The sequence below is a fragment of the Manacus vitellinus genome, unplaced genomic scaffold (genome assembly GCF_001715985.3).
Source record: "Manacus vitellinus isolate BGI_N305 unplaced genomic scaffold, ASM171598v3 scaffold_0_pilon, whole genome shotgun sequence".
Classification (NCBI taxonomy): Eukaryota; Metazoa; Chordata; class Aves; order Passeriformes; family Pipridae; genus Manacus; species Manacus vitellinus.
In genome coordinates, this window is record NW_021938789.1 from 33669807 (window position 1) to 33688807 (window position 19001).

Genomic DNA, 19001 nt, shown 5'->3' on the forward strand with positions numbered 1-19001 from the left:
TGTTTTGGTCCAGAAAAAAAAAATCACTCAGTTAAACATTATGAAAGATACGAAATGATGAAAGGTGTTCTGTTACGGAAACATGTGCTGACTGACAAATAACTTCTTTTCACGGAAAAATTTTTAAGACCAAAGTGATTAAATGGGACACCTGGATTATGTGCTGCACAAGTAAATATAAATAAGGTGTGGCTCATTAGCTCTTGACACTTCAAAATGTGAGGAAGTAAGGACAGAAGCAGCCTAGAAAGGGAAAAGGGTAAAAAAAGAAAATGTGAATAGCGAGGAGATGATGATTTTTTTTATTATACCTTAAGCGTGGGAGTTTTGTGCAGAGTTTTGTGCCCACCAGGCAGGTGCTTGGCTGCCTTATATAGGTAGAAGAGAGGAGAAGACCTCATTATTTTTTTATGTTTAGATTGAACTATATGTTTCTATCTTCTGCTGAATAGGTGACCTGGTTTTTGTTTTGTTTTGGGGAGTTTCTCTGTGTGTGTAGAAAATGAGAAACAAATCAAATCTAGATACCTTATGTACCTAGTTGACTACCTTTCAGAAAGATTTTGGAGAGTTTGTGTAAATTGCTCCCCTGTGGGACATTATCACTGTCTGTATCCTCAGGAAGTTTCTTGTAATTATCATCACTGCTGAGTGACTGAGTAATCAGAGGAGCTGTTGCCTGCATCATCTTTACAGGTGATTGATGTCAGTGTCTTTTGAAAATGTCAGGGTTTCTGTTTCCTTGTTTATTAATTCCTTCTAAGATACTTACCTAACTCTCAGGCATTTTTGGACTTAAAGAAGTGACTAGACGTTCAGTGCTCATTTGTTTTGTTTTGATAAGCTGTTTGTTTGCATCAGATATTTTACACAGCAGTTTCATGGTGGTAGCAGGTGTGGTTTTGACTTCTATGGACCAGGTGTTATACACTGGTATTATTTGGACGCAGCTCCTTCATGCTGACTAATACTGAAAGAAACAGTATTGCTAAGTAACACTGGACACAAGTTAAAATTGGGAGAGGACTGGCTGGAGAGCAGCCCTGCAAGAGAGGCATCTGAGGGTGCTGGTGGGCAGCAGCTCATTGTGAGTCAGCAGCATGTCCAGGCAGCCCAGGGTGCAAAGCCCATCCTGGGGAGCATCAAGCATGGCACAACCAGTCAGTCAGCAGAGGTGACTGTCCCACTGCATTCAGCCTTGGGGTGGCCTCTCCTGGAGTGCTGCGTGCGGGTCTGGGCCCCACAGTTCAAGATGGATGTGAAGGTCCTTGGCTGCATCCAGAGGAAGACAACAGAGCTAGTGACAGGATGGAAGGAATTTGTGTAAAAAATAGACATAATTTCACATTATAAATATTTCTTACTGCTCTTACTAGGATGTCTTCAAAACCATTATCAGCAGGCATTTGGTTATTTCTTAAAGTAATTAAAATATTGGTTTTGTTTTGAAGTCTCAGCTACTGATGTATTATTTTCAGATTCTTGCTGATGTCACAGTCGCTGTTCTGGACTGCTTGCAAAATCTGTGGAAGTGTAAACACAGTGATGCCATTATTATGGCCAATAGTTTTGAAGTCTCAGATGCAGTAGTGAAGAGGTTCACAGTTGATGACATTTGGCAGTTCTTTTCAGCTGTAGGCAGTGGTGCTGATAATCAGCACATCCAGTTAGTTCAAATACCTTTCATGGCTTATGATTAACAAGTAAAACTGTAACTGAATAGATTACTGCCTGGCATCTCTAATTGCCCATACTCTTTTTGTCTTGACAGGTTCTTAATCACCATATGGAGAAACAATATGCATTCTAATTATATCAATTTTGTCTTAAATACAATACATTGTCTTGAATAGATTTTTTTCAAAAAACAATGTCATATTTTTTTAAACAAAAAGGTTATATTTTTCTTTTCTTTTACATGTTGTGAAACTTACAACATGTAATTTTTCATTGTGAAAAATGTCAACAAAATTGTTTAAAAAAACATCACTGTGTTGATCAATGTGAGAATTCCCTTCCTCTTCAAAAAACCAAGTAGCCAGTCTAGACAGCACCAAAGTGGGCTGTCGAGTGACAGCACCAAAGTACTGGCTGTACTGAAATCAGCAAGAATATTACTACTGATTTCAATATGATAAGTATTTTAGGATAGCTTTTTTCTGTTTTGTGTACACATGGTGTTGGTTTGTGCCTACTATAAGCAGTTCCTTTCAAAAACTTCTGTGCTTGCAAAGTAGCCATGCAGATAGACTGCATGCAGGTAGACAGTAGTCTCATGCAAAAAACCTGCAGCTGGAAAAGAAGCATTTCCTGAAACCTGTCATGACTAATATATTTCTTCTTATACTAAACATGACATGGTCTCCATATCTGGGCCACAAATTTGGGGGTGAAGGAATACAGTAGGGCACATAAGGGTATATTCCCACTTAAAATAATGTATCTCATTGCTTTGCTCCTTGACTTTGTCCTTCGTTATCCACACTGTTAGTTCAGTGACAGATTCTCTGCTGAGGTAAAGTAGCTGTTCCCTTTTCAGACGTACTTCTGGGAATAGTTTTCTCCATGGACTTCTTCCTGCAGACTGTATGAATAAAAAAGCAACAGATTTAACTTGCAAATAAATGGTATTATATCAGACATTGTACCCTCCAATATTTTCACATATTCACATGCCTCACCAGTGCATGCTTCTTATATCCTTATTACTTATTTATAAAACAGCACTGAACAAGTTTCCTCTTCCTCTCCAGAAATAGTAATTGTAATTCAGTAGGATCACTGTTGGTAATACAGGATTTTTTGATTTAAAAGATGTATAAGGAATAACCACATTAAAAATTACCAAGGCTAAATAAATTTGTATTGCCATGAATATTCATATACATCTCCTAAAAATTCCCTGATCTACATAAGACATTAATGAACAATCCATTTAGTGTTCAGCGCAGAGACTAGCAAAACATAATTGCACTTTGCTAACATATTTCATATATGCATTTGTAAACATTTTGGATGTTGGTACCCTAATCATATCTTTTTTAACTCATTACTTTCTGCATTTCTCCTTCAGCTTTTGATTAGTGAATTTGTGTGGAGACACAGCTGCAGATTTGCAGATTACGTTTACTTAAGTAATGTTCTCATTTCATTGAGGTGGTGATACAGTGTAGTAGAGTTTGCATCCCACTGCATATGGTTCGGGTACCAGGGAAATTGGGTCCTGCTGTTACATTGCTGTATAATGGATTAACTGTCATAGGTTTCTTCAGTAGTAGAGAAAGAGCTTGTCTACCTCTGTTGGCCTCACTTTAGGGAAGACACAAATAGCTAGTTAGATTGGAGTGATTCTACCCTCTCAGTCCTCACTGAAAGGTCTAAAGGCAACTGTGCTCTTCAATGAACAATTTAAGGTGATTAAGAGCGATTTTAGTGATTAAACATTCAAGAAGAACACACAGGCAAATGGTTAGGGTAAGTACAAAGTGGTTTAAAGCATCAGATCACAATCTAAATACAAAAAGAAGAAAATTACTGCAATGGAGCCTTGGATCTGTTAGACTTAATTGGGATCCGATACGATGTACAGTTCCTTTATGCCAGATACTTGCAGAACAGAGTGTAGTTAATTTCTACAATCTAATGGTAAGATTGATGGAGAGATAGACAGCAGGTTAGCAAAGGCATATAGTGCCTTCAGAAAGCTTCATAAAAGAGTTTGGTGAAATAAACACTTGAAGAAAAGCACAAAGATCAGTGTTTACAGAGCCATAGTGCTGTCTACTCTCTTATATGGATCATCTACTGCCACCACCTGCAACTCCTAGAACACTTCCATCAACGCTGCCTCCGTACAATCCTAAACATCCACTGGTCAGATTATGTGACCAATACTTCTGTTCTAGAACAAGCAACAGTCACAAGTACTGAGGCCATGTTGCTGAGAACACAGCTGCATTGGGTAGGACACGTCTCCAGGATGAAGGACCACCGCCTCCCTAAGATCTTGCTTTATGGTGAACTTGCCACCGGCTGCCACAAGAGAGGAGCCCTGAAGAAAAGATACAAGGACTCCCTGAAACAACATCTCAGCCTTGGCCATATTGATCACTATAACTGCTCTACTCTGGCCTCCAATCAGGAGGCCTGGAAACACACCATCTATAACGCTGCTGATGCTTTTGAGAAAGCACGCAGGATCACTCTTGAGGAGAAAAGACAGCACAGAAAGAATCGTGCCCTGCAGAATATACCATCTAAGGAGTCTTTCTGCTGTGCCTTTTGCAACTGGACGTGTCTATTTCGTATTGGCCTTTTTAGCCACCAGCACACTTGTAACAAATGTGGGTAGAACCCTCCCCAAATCTTTGTTCATGAAGCCCAGCCATGATGATGATAATTTCTACTAATTGGTAATTCTTGAGCACAGTGTTCAATTCTGCCAGAGAAGAAGTGCAAACCAGTAGACAGTCATAGTGAGACACAATGATAATTTTCTCTCACAATAGAAAGAAGGGTCTATCAGTCCCTTCCAGCTTCTGTGTGCGTAGTTGCCTGATATGGTAGACTTTCAAAGTCTCTTATCAGCACTGAACATTTCTGATTTCAGGAAATAGCTATTTTAAAAGACTGAAATAATGTATACATATTTTTAAGTTTTCTTTGTAAAGAGCATTGTCCAGGGATCCTTTTATCTTTGTCTGCTGTGATTCAAAGGGTTGTATGTCAAATGCAGTAAGTCTTTGCAGGACTCTGTCAGTCATGACCTTGAAGGGAAGAATGTCCAGACTTTGTACCAGGGCTGTGTAGTGCTTTCAGGAATCCTTAAAACTGAATTTGGAAAATGACAGCACTTTTGGGTTATGGCTGTCTGAAAAGCTTTCACCACTAAGAGTGGAATATCTCTTTGCTATCCTTTTTTTACTATCTTCATTACTATGCAATGTACAGATTAATAACATAATTTTCATCCTCAGAAATTAATAGTTCAGAATAACAGAGCATGATGAGAAATAACCAACACTAAAGGTTAGCAGCAGTTAGCAAAGGAAGACTTATATGTATATTGACTATGCTTCAGAAAATAAATTAGCAAATTCCACAATAGGTCTGTGGTACTTCTGGCAGACTAAGGAATTAGTATTGTCTTATTTAATTGCAATGCTTTTGTAATTTTATATATTTTAAGTTGAAGATAGTATCTTGACACATAATTCTGTATGTTGTAGTTACTACTATTTTTCCTGCACTCAGACATCATTGTTATATTTAAATGTGAAGTGTTAAAAACTGGGAAGACACAAAAAGATCAGATTTATTTTATGAAAATGTAATTTAATTGAAATAGTTTTGAATTTTATGAAACATTAATCATGAGTGGAATGTGAGTATGGAACATTAATTTGAAGCAGTAAGAATAAGCAGCTGCAGTTCCCTGATACGGTATCTGCAGCATTTGTATTAATTATCTCATAACATAGACTAAGTGAAGTAGAAAATTCATTATGTTTATTTAAATAGTAAGGAAATCAGAATGCTTTTATTTGTTAATTTCAAGGTATCTTCCAAAAATCACTGGCCCTAGAGGTAACAGATGGCTAATAAACATCAGCTTATAAAAATAGAAATATACATAGGAAAATTTTCAGTTTACAACCTTTCAAAAACAAACAAACAAACAAACAACAAAAAAACCCAAACCAAACTCTTCTAACTGTACATATGGACTGCAAAAAGATGACTGAAATGACTGTCCCATCCTTTAGCTACAGGTTTGAAGGGATTTTTGTCCTTCTGTCAAATGTATTGGGTTTTGCTACTACATTTCATTTTGCTATATGTAACTTGTCCCATTTGTATCAGATGATGCAGAGCTAGAAATGCTGCCCTATATTGCAGGAACTGTAAGATCACTTGCATACAATTCTGAGACATTTAGAGTTAGCCAAATGGGTACTAGCCCTTATTCTGGAGCCATCAATTTTCAATTCAAGCAATATCAGTTCCTCAGGGCTAAATTCATAAACCTAGGCAGACTGACAACCTTCCAGGGTACTGATGCTGAGTAGGTATGCTTGTCATAATGTTCCAGTTTACTATAGTAGATACTGTCTTTAAAAGCAGCACTGAATTCTAATGGCAGTATTAGGGTTACTGTATTTTGAGAAGTACTTTCAAATGCAGGTGCTGGAATTGTAGTTAATCAGTGCATCTCAGGTGTTTAACATTTACTGTGCAGCCATACAGTAGTGCATGAATGGTAGGTAACACACTGAAAGGTACTGGACTACATAAGCATCAGCTGTGCACGGCTCTAAATAATCCTGCTCACAGTTCATTCAGAATTGCTGCTATAACCAGGTGTCTGGATGTCTAGCAATCCTGGACAGATGGGTGCAATCCTCAAGTTACAGCATGAGGAAATGCCCTTGTACTTTTCAGGGAGAACAGTATAGAGTTACAACGTAGGTGATAGTAGTTTATTGTTCCTTTCTAAGAAGGAAGGGTAGTCTTTAATGCAGTGAGGAACCTTAATGTGAATTGCATGATGGTCACAAGACATGAATGACTGGGCACTGTCCTGAACAACCTGATGTAATTAGACCTACTTTTAGCAGAGAGTAAGACTGAACAACTTCTGGAGTTCCCTTTCAGCATAAATTCTTCTGTGATTCTGTGGTCATATGCAGTGATTCCAATATGTAGAAAGTTTGAATGGTAAGAAGTCTTGCTTTAGCACACACTGATTGCTGAGTTACCCATCTCACATGGAGTAATTTCTAGTTTACTCTAGGAGGTGGTTGATGTGTACCCTGTTCTTCAAGTTGTCCGTATACTCTCTTTATATTTACTTCTTTGTTATTTTATTACATACGTGAATCAGTTCTGCCTGATTGAATATGATTGTATGTGCTGGGGATGACATTCTGCAACTCTGGTTGTAGGGGCTGTGTTTCTCGAAACATGGGATAGAGTTGTGTGACAAGCACCACCACGTGAGGCACTGGTGGAGTACCGCACTGCATCTTGGAAGTGTGCCTTCTGGCAGGGCAGAGTGCTTCACATCTCACACTGAAACAAAGCCCTAATCTTTCTCCTACAACTTAATCCCACTGGCCATATCATCAGTAAATCATGGTTTTCGGGCAAACTGGCCATCAGTGGGTTCAGGAATGGAAGTGTAATATTATATTAGGTTATATGAAAACTTCAGGAATATTCTGGCAGCAGATCACAAAAGAAGAGAGATCAATAGCTGAGTTCTACACTTAAGTTACTTCTGTGAACTAATAATTTCTTTGGGTTTGTATAACTTGCTTCCCAAGTGTCAGACCTTCTGCTCTTAGAATAGAAGGTCTGCTGCTGAAAAAGTAGCTGAAAGTATTTCTTTGTGAAGTAAGCAGAAACACAGGTTCTGTCTGCAACCTTGCCACCCCATATAGCATTGTGAATGATGCTACGTAGTGTGAGTTGTGTTTATTGCTGCTTTTTTTTATTAAATCACTGTTTTGACCCTTCACTTAGCAAAAGCTACTCCTTGATACAACAGTACTTGTGTGCTTATTATGTCAATGTCCCTTTAACACTTACTAATCTACAGATAATTTTATATATCTGTCTCTGTTTACATAAAAATTAAACACTGTTAACTTACTTTCTGTAATGTCAGGAAGCGAAGACTGTTTAAATGTGTTAGGGAATTCGATCCATAATGCTAGTCCTGAAATATGTTCTACATGTCTTTACAGCTTTCAGTAATGCTATTTTTACATCATTAATTAGCTTGAGTTGGAAGGCACTAAAATAACACAGACTGATACAGAATTTTCAAATGTTTTACTTTCAATCAGTAAATTATATTCAAATGCCAACACAAATCATAACATTTACTGTATGTGAAAACAGATTGAACAGTTGGTTCCATCTAACATTTAAATAATATTTATCATAAAGATATTTCTCAATTAAGTACCTGTAAGTTTTCAGATGCCTTCATTTTTTTCATAGTCATAGATGTTGGTTTTAGAAGACAGTCTCATTGTTCGAAATGACAGGAGACCCCAGTAACCTTTGAGCTACTGACTTCATACTACCTTGTACTAATTCTCTTAGTGGCTACTAGAATTGATTGTAATAGGAGGATTGCCTTGCATTGTCATTATACAAAAACAGAAGTACTTTTAGGCAGATTCCTGACTGGATTCATGTGATTTAATATGCATTTTTTGATTACTGTCTAACCTTCTACAACCTTTACTGTCTGTCTTTCGCCATTAAAAATTCATCTCCCAGTCTATCAGGTGAAATCATAGTCTGAATAGATCTGTATTATCTCATCTTGACCTATTTTAAATCAGTACAGACCAATTCGTGCAATAATTTCAGTACCATGTATCTTCACTGGGATGAAAAGTCCCTAAACATATTCTAGAATTTATCAACCCATTCATTATTATAATTTTTCCTCATATAACATAACCATGAGCAAGCATGTTTCAATGGCAAATAGCACCCTAGTGAACGGATTGGTGGGTTGATCATCTCTGCTACAGAATATGAAGTTTATTCACATAAATCCACATGAGTTAAAGTGGAGTGCTGAGGCAGGTACTGTACTGAGGCATGATACAGATTTAGAAACAAAACCAAATGTATACATTGTCAGTGAATATACCTGACATTTTTTGTGTCTTAAAGACTTCACTTAAGCATAACTTAACATTCTGCAGCCCAGCTTCTCTGAAAAACAGTTGTGTTTGTGATAATGTCTGGATACTGTTCTCTGCTTCTTACAACTTCTGACGACTTTCTACTTTATATCCATTACAAAATGTTCTGAATGTTCTTGAAAAGTCAAACAAAACTTATTGATAAGTTTCTGTGCGAGAGGAAATTAAATTGTTTATGTCACTATTTTAAAGGCTATTTTGCTGCTTTCCTTTTTACCTCTCAAAACGGGAACAAAAATCTGAAGTGTAATAAGTGCTTTTAGAAGAAAAAAATTGATATATTTGAAGTTATTCAACATTCAAAGTCCTATCTTTTGCATGTGGAAGTTGTTAGAAAGGATTTTTTAACTTTTTAATAACTCATGTTGTAAGACTTCAGTTTTTCTGTGTATATATGGCTGACTTGATACATGGAACTTTAAATGGGATTCTTTTCTACTCTTAGTTTATGTAGAATGTACAAATATTACCTTAGAAGTTTTGGCCAAGTATAGAAGTATGAGTTTATTCTGAAACAAAAAGGAAGAGAAAATTCCATAGTAACATCATTATTATCATCATCATCATCATCATCATCATCATCATCATCATTATTATTATTATGTTAAGAAGTAATATGGAATCTGTGTACTATTTGCTATAGAAGTGCTCAAATAGCTGATAGTAAATAAAGTTAATATTTAAGCATCACCATTTTTTATTCTTTGAATTACTGAAAAAAATCTGTTATTTTCCAGAAATTATGGTCATATATGTTCATGGGCACTGATATATGTGGCAAAACCCAATACACTTTTTAGCATTACTTCTGTATATATGGCATTCTTTTTTTTACTGGACTAAATGTTTGAGCATTTAGTGTATACTCACATTTTGTGTGGGCAGAAGTATCTTTTGTTACCAAAAAATTGTCTGTCCATAGTGACTTGGGTACAATGAAGTCACTGCTGACTATCCACTAACTGTGTATTTTTTTCATAAATTAATTTAGTGACTAAAAACCTATGAACAAAAAGGAGTAGGTTTCGTATGGTCAGTGCTGCTTCTTAAATAAGACAGTAACATATTTATCACATCTATTCTCTTGATAACTATTAAATGATCTGAACTTTTTATATTTTTATTTATTGTCGTTCTTTCTTTTATGATATTAAATTTAGATGCTTCCTACCTTTTAAAGTTTGAGCAGAGAATACTTCAATTTCCAAATAATTTTCAAATAATTTCAGACATGAATTTTATTACCTGCTATATAGTTCACTGAAACTGTAAGATGTTTTATAAAATAAATAACCTTGCACTAGGCTGATGCATAGTGTCACACCATTGTGCTCTGATCAATCGACTGCTGTACAAGTTCAGGTCAAGGTATGGGTGAGAGAAGGAAGATGGGGGCAGCAGGCTGCAGTGGGAGGAGGATCTTAGCCCACATAGCTCATCTCACAGTTTCTGTGGAGAAGTCTCTGCTACTCCCTTGCAAGAGATAAGGTAGGGGGCCAGAAGTAGTGCCAGTGACAGATACTCTCATGAAACAGTAGTTTATGTGTAGCTGAGACAGGGCTAGGAATGAGAAAAGAAAACTGCTATGTCCTATCTCACGCCTGCTTCCTCCAGTGGCTGTGTATTATCCAGCCACTATGTTAGCCCCTTCCTTTTCCAGGGCAAGAAGCATAGGAATTTAAGAGAACAAGCAAAAAGCACAGGATTTTGTTAGGAAGGGAAAGTAAAGAAAAGAAAAGTTTATTCGAATAAAGTCTCAAAGCAGTGAATCCTCACAATGTCTCGTCTAACCTTGCTTAACATTAAAACTGACAGGCCAGTCACCACCTCCCTGAAGTTCTTGTTCCACTTCCCAGACTTACTTTCCCCCAATTTTTTTCATTCATCACTGTAAATATTTTCTTCCTGGAAATAGAGTTTTTTTTTAAATTGGACTTTTTGCAAGATAGTAAGACAAGAAAGCTCTGTAGCTGATTGATAGAGAAATATAGATATGTTAGGCCATATTTATTATTCAGTAGTCTATTTGAAGTTTACACTATGTATATAAGCTCTTAAAGCAAAATTTCCCCCTGGACTATACCTGAGTATGGTACTTGCCCTGTAAACTAGAAATTTTTCTCTTTTCATTGAGAATGACTGCTTGATGTGCCTCTTACACTTGTGAGGTGATGAGTAGCCTGATCAGATTGATCCAGATAAAAAAACGTTGAAGATTGAATCCGCGTTAAAACAAGCAGTATTCATAATGTATTAAGTTATGGTAGCACCTATCCTTATGAATAAATTTGAACCATACCTATAAAGCACAATTGTACAAAAAGCTCTTAAAAATAATATTGATCTTGAGTTGTTCTAGAATTTGCTTTTATATATTCATGCAAACCATACGAAAACACTTAATTGGAAATTTGTAAAATATGCCTTCTAGCATATAATAATAGTTATATGCATTTTTTTCAGTTTGCTGTTCATGCTTATGACAGCTATAGATCTGCTTCCAGATTATTTTCCTAATGTAATGACATGCAAAAAAAGTTAATAGAAAATTTCTGAGTTTATGTATTTATAACTTAACATGGAAACAGGTTCATGCAAGTTGGACTGTTCTGTGTACTGTGTTAATACTAGTTAAATTTATTTGGAATATCTTTGAAATACCAATCATAGTATATTTAGGAGTACAGTATTTGAAGCAGTAAATATATTAAATGTTTACCACAAACTGAAAAAATATGTAATTTTAGAGCTTTTAAAATTCATTTGAATATATACTTTTAATAAAGAAAATGTTATGCAAACTTAAAGTTGAGAAGTTGACTTTCAAGATGCCACATGAATTGCTGCTTATATAAAATACATTGTAAGCAACATTGCGTGTAAAAGAAGTACTTTATGTGATGGTTCATTTCTGTCAAGCTTTTACATACATGTCTGTGTTGTGATAGGTTCTACTACGTGATGTAGCTTTAGGAACTCTCAAAAGAATTCGGTCTTTTCCTTTGAGAAAATTTCTCTGTCAAGTCACTAGTCTTCTGCTTCTCGGTATTACCAGATGAGACAAGTGGTGCAGCTTTCCTGCCACTGTCATGGCTTAAGCAGTCCAGGCACCTTTTACCTAATAACTGAGGAAATGGGAGTTTTTGGCCCAGAGCTGCTCAAATGCTCTTCTCAAACTATTGAAAAAGCTGTGCTACTTTGAGGATCTATTTGCCACTTCTAATATGTTCTTGTGTGCTTGTATGTTTTCTGCTTTGTCATTTTCCAGTATAGAATGTCATGTTCTAATTAGGTCTGAGGTTATTTGATACATTCTGATTTACTTGTCAGAATAATACTGGCTTTTTGTTGCAGTAATCAGAATATAAAAACTGAGTTATCTTCATCTAATAGTTTTATGTTTCAGAAGTGCTTCAAACAATATAATATAACAGAATATTTAGAGAGGACCATATGTAAGTGTATCTGTGTTCTGTGTCATACTGTACATGACAGTGGCTAGTACCATATGCTGAAACAGCAAACTCTAGTTTATTCTTATACCAAATAGCCAAAGAATGTACTGTCTCCTCTTCTTAGTACTTTATTTTTATACCTTCATGAGTTTAGAAGATAATTATCTTTGGTGTGTCTATTTCACTGCTTCTCCAGAAAGGAGGAATTCATACATTCTCTCCATTTTGCAGCTACCATATGCATCTTTCTGTTAATGTTATTCAAAAGTTTTTAATTGTAGCTGACACTTTCTCATGCTCTCCCTTATATGTATACACACACACACACATTTCTGAATATGTATGTATGTGTCTGTAAACAGTGAGTTTGTATGCTGGCATCAGAGGTTAATCAGAGTAGCACTGCATATAGAGAGCTTAGAAGTAGATGGAGATAGTCAGGTCAGTCCACCACATTAGTGTAACTGTGTTATTTCTGGGACCTGTGGTGATATTAAACAGTATTGTGCAGGGTAGATATATCAAAGTGGTTAGATGGCAGGTCAGGTACCCCTGATGATTGTGCTGTGCTCCATACCCTTGGATTCAATTCTAAAAGTCTTTCTCTTAAACTAAAGGAGGGTAATCAAAAGAGGGAACAATATTATTCTATTTCACCTTGTAGTGGATTGACCCTGGCTGGATGCCGGGCCCCCACCAAAGCCACTTTATCATTGCCCTACACAAGTGAATGGGGGAGAGAAAATGCAATGAAAAGTTCATGGGTTGAGATAAGGACCAGGAGAGATCACTCATCAAATAACATCACAGGGAAAGCAAAATCAGTTTAGGGACATTATTGAATTTATTAGTAACAAAATCAGAGCAGGATAATGAGAAGAAAAATAAATCTTAAAAACACCTTACCCTGCCCTCTCTCCTTCCCGACCTCTACCTCCTCCCCTGCAGTGGTGCAGGGAGATGGGGAATGGGGTTGCAGACAGTTCATCACAGGTTGTTTCTGCCTCTTTCCCCTGCCCCCTGCTCGGCTGTGGGGTACCTCCCACAGGATCGAGTCCTCCCCAAACTTCTTCAACATGATTCCATCCCACAGGCAACAGTTCTTTCTCCACAAACTGCTGCAATATGGATCACTTTTTCACAGGGTACAGTCCTTCAGGCACAGCCTGCTCCAGTGTGAGTCCCCTTCAGGATCACAAGTTCTACCAGGAAAACTGCTCCAGCATGGGCTCCTCTCTCCATGGGTCTGCAGGTCCCTGCCAGGAACCTGGACCAGCACAGGTTTCCTGTTGGTTCACAGCCTACTTTCAGGCATCCACCTACTCCGGCGTGGGGCTCCTCTATGGGCTGCAGGTGGATCTCTGCTCCTCCATGGTCCTTCATGGGCTGCAGGGGGACAGCCTGCTTCATCATGGGCTGCACCATGGGCTGCAGGGGATTCCCAGCTCTGACACCTGCAGCATCTCCTCCCCCTTCTTCTCTACTGACCTTGGTGTCTGCAGAGCTGTTCCTTTCACATGTTCCTTTCACTCCACTCTTCTCTGTCCGCAATTACATCTGCATAGTAACTTTTTTTTAACTTCTTAAATACATTATCATTCCTGATGGGCTCAGCCTTTGCCAGTGGCAGGTCCATTCTGGACCTGGCTGGCAGGGGGTCTGTCGGACATGGGGGAAGCCTGGAGCCCCCCTGCTACCAAAACCTGGCCACACAAACCCTGTAATTACACACCTGTGATGGGAGGGGAAATTAAAGAGGAGTAAGGTGACACAAGTTAATAGCTGATTCTGATTCTTTGTGCTGACCTGTCAGCTGATTGCAAGGTAAAGGAAGGTGTCTTTGTGGCAACATAGAAATCCTGCAAGTTTGAATTCCGAGATGTAGTCTTGATTCAGGAGACCATTTTTATCTGATTCTTGTCATACAACATTTTTTTGAGTACACATGCCTCTTTATCATGCATTTTTCTCAGTTCCCTATCAAATTATCAGAAAAAAATTGTTCCATTACACAAGAGAAAAGCACAAATAAAAGTTTATAAAAATATCAGTTCACAGTATATGCAAAGATATGTATAAATTGTGCCTAAGTCTTTCATAGATAGAATCAAAGTATCAAGAGAGGCTTCAGCAACAACTAAATAATCAAATGCTTACATGCTTGCAGTTGTACAGACATTGATAGTTGTTGGCATAATGACGGTTTCAATCTTACTCTAAAATACAAATAGGTGTTTCACAGTGTTGTTCAATTTAATGAAGTGCTGAAGGCTGTGTCAACAAATATATTGGATTGCTACATAATAAAGGAAACGTAAGCTGAACTGGAGATCTGTTTTCAAGGGTGTCACTGGGAAGCTCTGCATACTTAGGTATGAACTCTTCAGATTGTACCTTAGTCAGTTACTGGTAGACCTGTAGAGTGATCCCGATTTGGAAGTGATAACTGCTGATAATGACAGTGGAAGGTATTTTGTTACCTTGGGGTGGAGATATCTAGTACTCGTTCCATTCTTTTCATCCATTCTGCTCTTGTCATCTTCCAGATACTATTACTTCTCTTGTCTTCTCCTAACTTTTCTCAAGCACATGACAAAATGGAATTCTGGGAAGGGTATCTTCTATTAGCAAGCAGCTGTACAGTTGCCAGTTTGCAGTTAGGTGCTCACGAATTTGGTTTGTGAAACTTCATTCAATCAACTAATATTCCAGCACACTCTTTAAGCACTTTTGCTGTCAACCCTATTTTCCCTTTTTATACTTCAACTTAGGGGGAAGCAAGTTCCTGCGTTATATGCCTAAATTACATCTCTGACCTGTGTTGGTAGGAGCTTCATTAGTATTGCCTTAATGAACATGGAAATGAAATGCCAAAAGACTGTCATAGGTGTCCCTGATATACAGCCTCATCTGCAGTAAGATGTGAAAATATCTGTGCTAGAACTGTTTATAGAAGTTTGCAGTAGTTTGCAAAGGAAGCTTTTAATTTCTAGGTGTATGTAGTTTCATAATTCCTTTATACATCAGGCATTTATTTCTGAGGACCTTAATTGGGTTTTGAAGGCATACCTAAGTAATGCAAATGAATTTTATTAATTAAGAAATCTGTGGAACATATATGTTTGAATTATTTTGTGTTCTTTGGTTTTCATGGAGGGTTTTTTCCCTTTTTTTTTTTATTTTTAGCATACTTTGAAAAGCTCTATTTAGCACCTTGGAGAAAAATATTAAACAGCTCTGTGTTTTGTTTTTCAGTGTGCAGTGACCTGGAATTCAGGGAAGTAGCGAACAGATTGAGAGACTGGTTTAAGGCACTTCATGAAAGTGGAATTCAGAATAAGAAGACTAGGATTGTTCAAAGGCCTGAAAGAACCAGTAAGAGATTTTTACTTGTCTTATTTGATGTTTTCTTTGATTCTTTTCTACTTTGGTATTTCTGTTGCTACGACTTGCCTTATTCTCACATGGTTTAAATAGGCATGTGTACCAAATCATAATTTCGGGCTTTTCTAAAGTTAATTTCTTACTTATGGCTTAGTACTAGCAGACAATGTTCACTTTAAACTTCCAACATTATTTGGCAGGACAGCTACCATTCAGAATGCTTTTATTTGTGAATGCTATCAAATTGAAAGAAAAAATACAAAGGAGCTGTAATTATGTGTGACCCATTGTTGCTATGTGATGCCACTGTAGGTACTGGTAAAGAAAAACACACAGAAAAGGAGCTTGTAAATAAAAAGGAATTTTCAAGGATAAGCTTGAAACTGGGAAAGACTCAGGAGTACTAATGAAATGGAAACAGTAAGGGTCATAATTTGTTTTTAACCCTCTCAAATACTTAAATAGTTTCTTCTGTTGTGTAAAGCAGTAAAACTTTAAAATGTAATTATCAAAGAGCTTATTTAAAATAGCAGCTGAAGTGTGCATTAATAGTTTCAAGAGTGATGTCCTACTGTGAAGCAGAGTCAAATTAGATTTGTTAAGCCATAAAACTGTACCTTTGGTTAATATGAAGAGCAAACTGTGAATTCTTCCAGTGTATGTTTCACGGAACTTGGCCACCACCATCTTCTTACTTTACTTATTTTATTATTAGCTCTTTTGAGTATTTGAAATCTTTATTTTTTATTATTTTTCTTTGCTTTTGTTTGATTGCAGTTTGTGGCATTACTTTTCTTTTTTCAAGATCATTTTATTGTGTGATTTGTTCATCTAAGTATGATGTAGTGCAAGCACAAAGTTCTTAAGCGTGTGAGATTTTACCCTTAGACATCTTTTTTGACCTTTTTTCCCCAAGCACGCAGATGGTATTAATAAGACCTTCAATCTATACTTGAGACAGTCGACTGTATTATGATGTGTATGTGGATATAATATACTATTTTTTTTGCCACTGGTTGGTTTGCAAATTTTTACTTTATAATAGCAATCAAGGACTGTATTTGGACTTAAGATCTAAGATTTTAATATGTGTGACTAGTAGTGCAGGAGTCTCGTGAATTTTTGGATCTTGTCAGTTTTGGAAACCTTAAAGTCCTCTTCTTTGACAGTGTAAAGAATATGAATATATTTTAGAGGGTATCTGAAATTTAAGGCACAAGTTAGATTGGATCCTATTCTATCATTTTTTTGAGAGATAGAATCAAGAGTTGATTTGGATGGCTAAGAATAATCTTTGTAGGGGTCTTTTTCATCAGCAGGTAAGAAGGTGCAATCTATGTGGAAAAATCTGTTTCCTGTGCACTGCTGACTTTAAATTCCCTGTCAATATCATGATGTCAGAAATGTTTGACTTATGTTTGTATCATGGTACTAGAAATCGGAATGTTGTATGAAATATTAATTTATTGCTGTCCTGATTCTAAATTAGATGGAAGTGTGATGACAGGGTTCGGCATGTTTATTTTATTTTTACTAAAACAAAGTAAATCAAATTCTAGAAAATGGTTACATATGAGACATTTAGTTTGTCCTATGTTTTCTTCTTTTCTTTTTCTTTGCAAAATTAAAAACCCACAGTGCTTCACAAAAGCATTTGAACTGTATAGTAACTGTTTAGAGATCAGTGTTTTAGCACTGTGGGCAGTTACTCAAACTGCATATAGCTAATTGGGAAAAAATATTGCTTTCAGATATGAAAGATTCCATTTGTGCAGTACTTACTTGATTTTATAGATAGCCAATATTTACATGATTGTATTAATTTGAGAGGCTACTGCAGAAAGGCAGTCCATCTATAGACAGAAAGCAATGGAATTAATAGATGTTCAGTAATAGTTTTTTCCTTTGCGGATTTTGGGATGCACAAATTATCTTAAAACTGGTTTTGTTAGTGCAACTATCTATTTTTTCTAGTATGTACATTTCTGTACTTCAAAATTTCTAATTTGAGGCAGCACATCTTGTGAAGAATTAATATGTCTGTGATTTAGAAGGAAATGTCCCTGTAAATGCATAAAGAAACAAGAAATAATGGTAACCATTCAACGCGGTAATGTCCTTTCTAATAATATGAGGCAGTTCTTAAAATTGTTCTTGAAGACTTAAGCTCTTAAGTAATATCCCTCTAAGTCTCTCTCCAAAGTAATAGGAGGTCAGAGGCATTAGGCATATTGATACACAAATATACCAGAGCTGTCCAACCCCTGTTTTGAGGATATCAGAAAGCTACACCTACAAATAAATATTGCAAAGAACTTACCATGTATAATGAATTTTTACTTAGCACATGAGGCTTAGTGGTCTGTACGGAACAATAGCTATGACAAAAAAACCACCTGAACGCAACTTCCTCTTTCAGCATCCTAATTATTCTAGCAAATACCTGGAGTTGTTCATTACCCTTGAGGAGTTAAAAATCTGTTTTGGCACCTTTTTCCCCAGGCTATCCTTTATTCTTGTCATAAAGTTCCTTCCTCACTGAAAAACTACATTTAAAAGAGCAATTTGTGACATCCTTTCTGCTTGTCTGTGTTTAGGATTTCTCATATTTCAGTCTCTTTGGTGGCACTTGGAACAGGATTTATTAAAAGACTTGGGCACAGTCCTTCTGACCAAGGCAGATGTGGTGCAAGTGTGTAGTGCCTTGCTGGTGTTTTTCGGAGTTGTTTCAGCTATTAAATAGTCCACATTGATCCATAAAATCATTCATATTACTTCTAAGCAAACCAAACGACAGTGTTTAAGTTGTTCTGCTGGAACCGTCAATATTTCAATAACAAGTTAAAAATGTAAGGTACCTACGTTGCTGTGTTTGTAAAAGAATGAGGTCGTTTTGTTTTACTGACACTTTTTTTTCCAAAGCTGAATCTTATTAGTAATTCAGACTAGAATATTTCAAAACAAAAAAAAAAGGGTTTTGTTTCCAAAATCCCTTTTGTGTCTATTTGTGGTCAAATGGAATATATCTAGAAGTATCATTAATATAAATGCTATATAAAAACTTAAATCTTTTCCTCACACCATTTGAGGTCTAAATAGATGACACAAAGGGGAAAGGGATGCTTTACCTCATACTGCAATAATAACCCCGTTATTTTTCCCATATGGGTAGGAAAATATGGAGTTTAAAAATAAGTGACATTTTATATACCTATTTAAAGTCTATTAAAATACTGTTCTATTTCTATATTAATTTTGTATGATAAAACACAAAATTAATGTCTCATATGCAAAGCACAAAAATTACCATAGTCCTACAAATATTTCTGCTAACAGGCAGTCTATTTCTTAAGAATACTTGTGTACCTTGTCATGTTAGAAGATGAAAGACCAGAGGCCAAAGGTAAAAGAGAATCTTATGCCTTGGAAATAA

The 19001-nt window shown here is 36.5% G+C and overlaps 1 protein-coding gene across 4 annotated transcripts in view; it reads left to right on the top strand.

The window, feature by feature from the left end:
• SPOCK3 (SPARC (osteonectin), cwcv and kazal like domains proteoglycan 3) overlaps positions 1-19001 on the top strand; it is a 177904-nt gene that overhangs the window by 143720 nt on the left and 15183 nt on the right. For all 4 annotated transcript variants that reach the window (XM_018071059.1, XM_018071069.1, XM_018071053.1 and 1 more), the window contains one exon: positions 15440-15559. In XM_018071059.1, coding sequence (XP_017926548.1) covers positions 15440-15559 — 120 coding nt within the window. The remainder of the gene's footprint in view (positions 1-15439; positions 15560-19001) is intronic.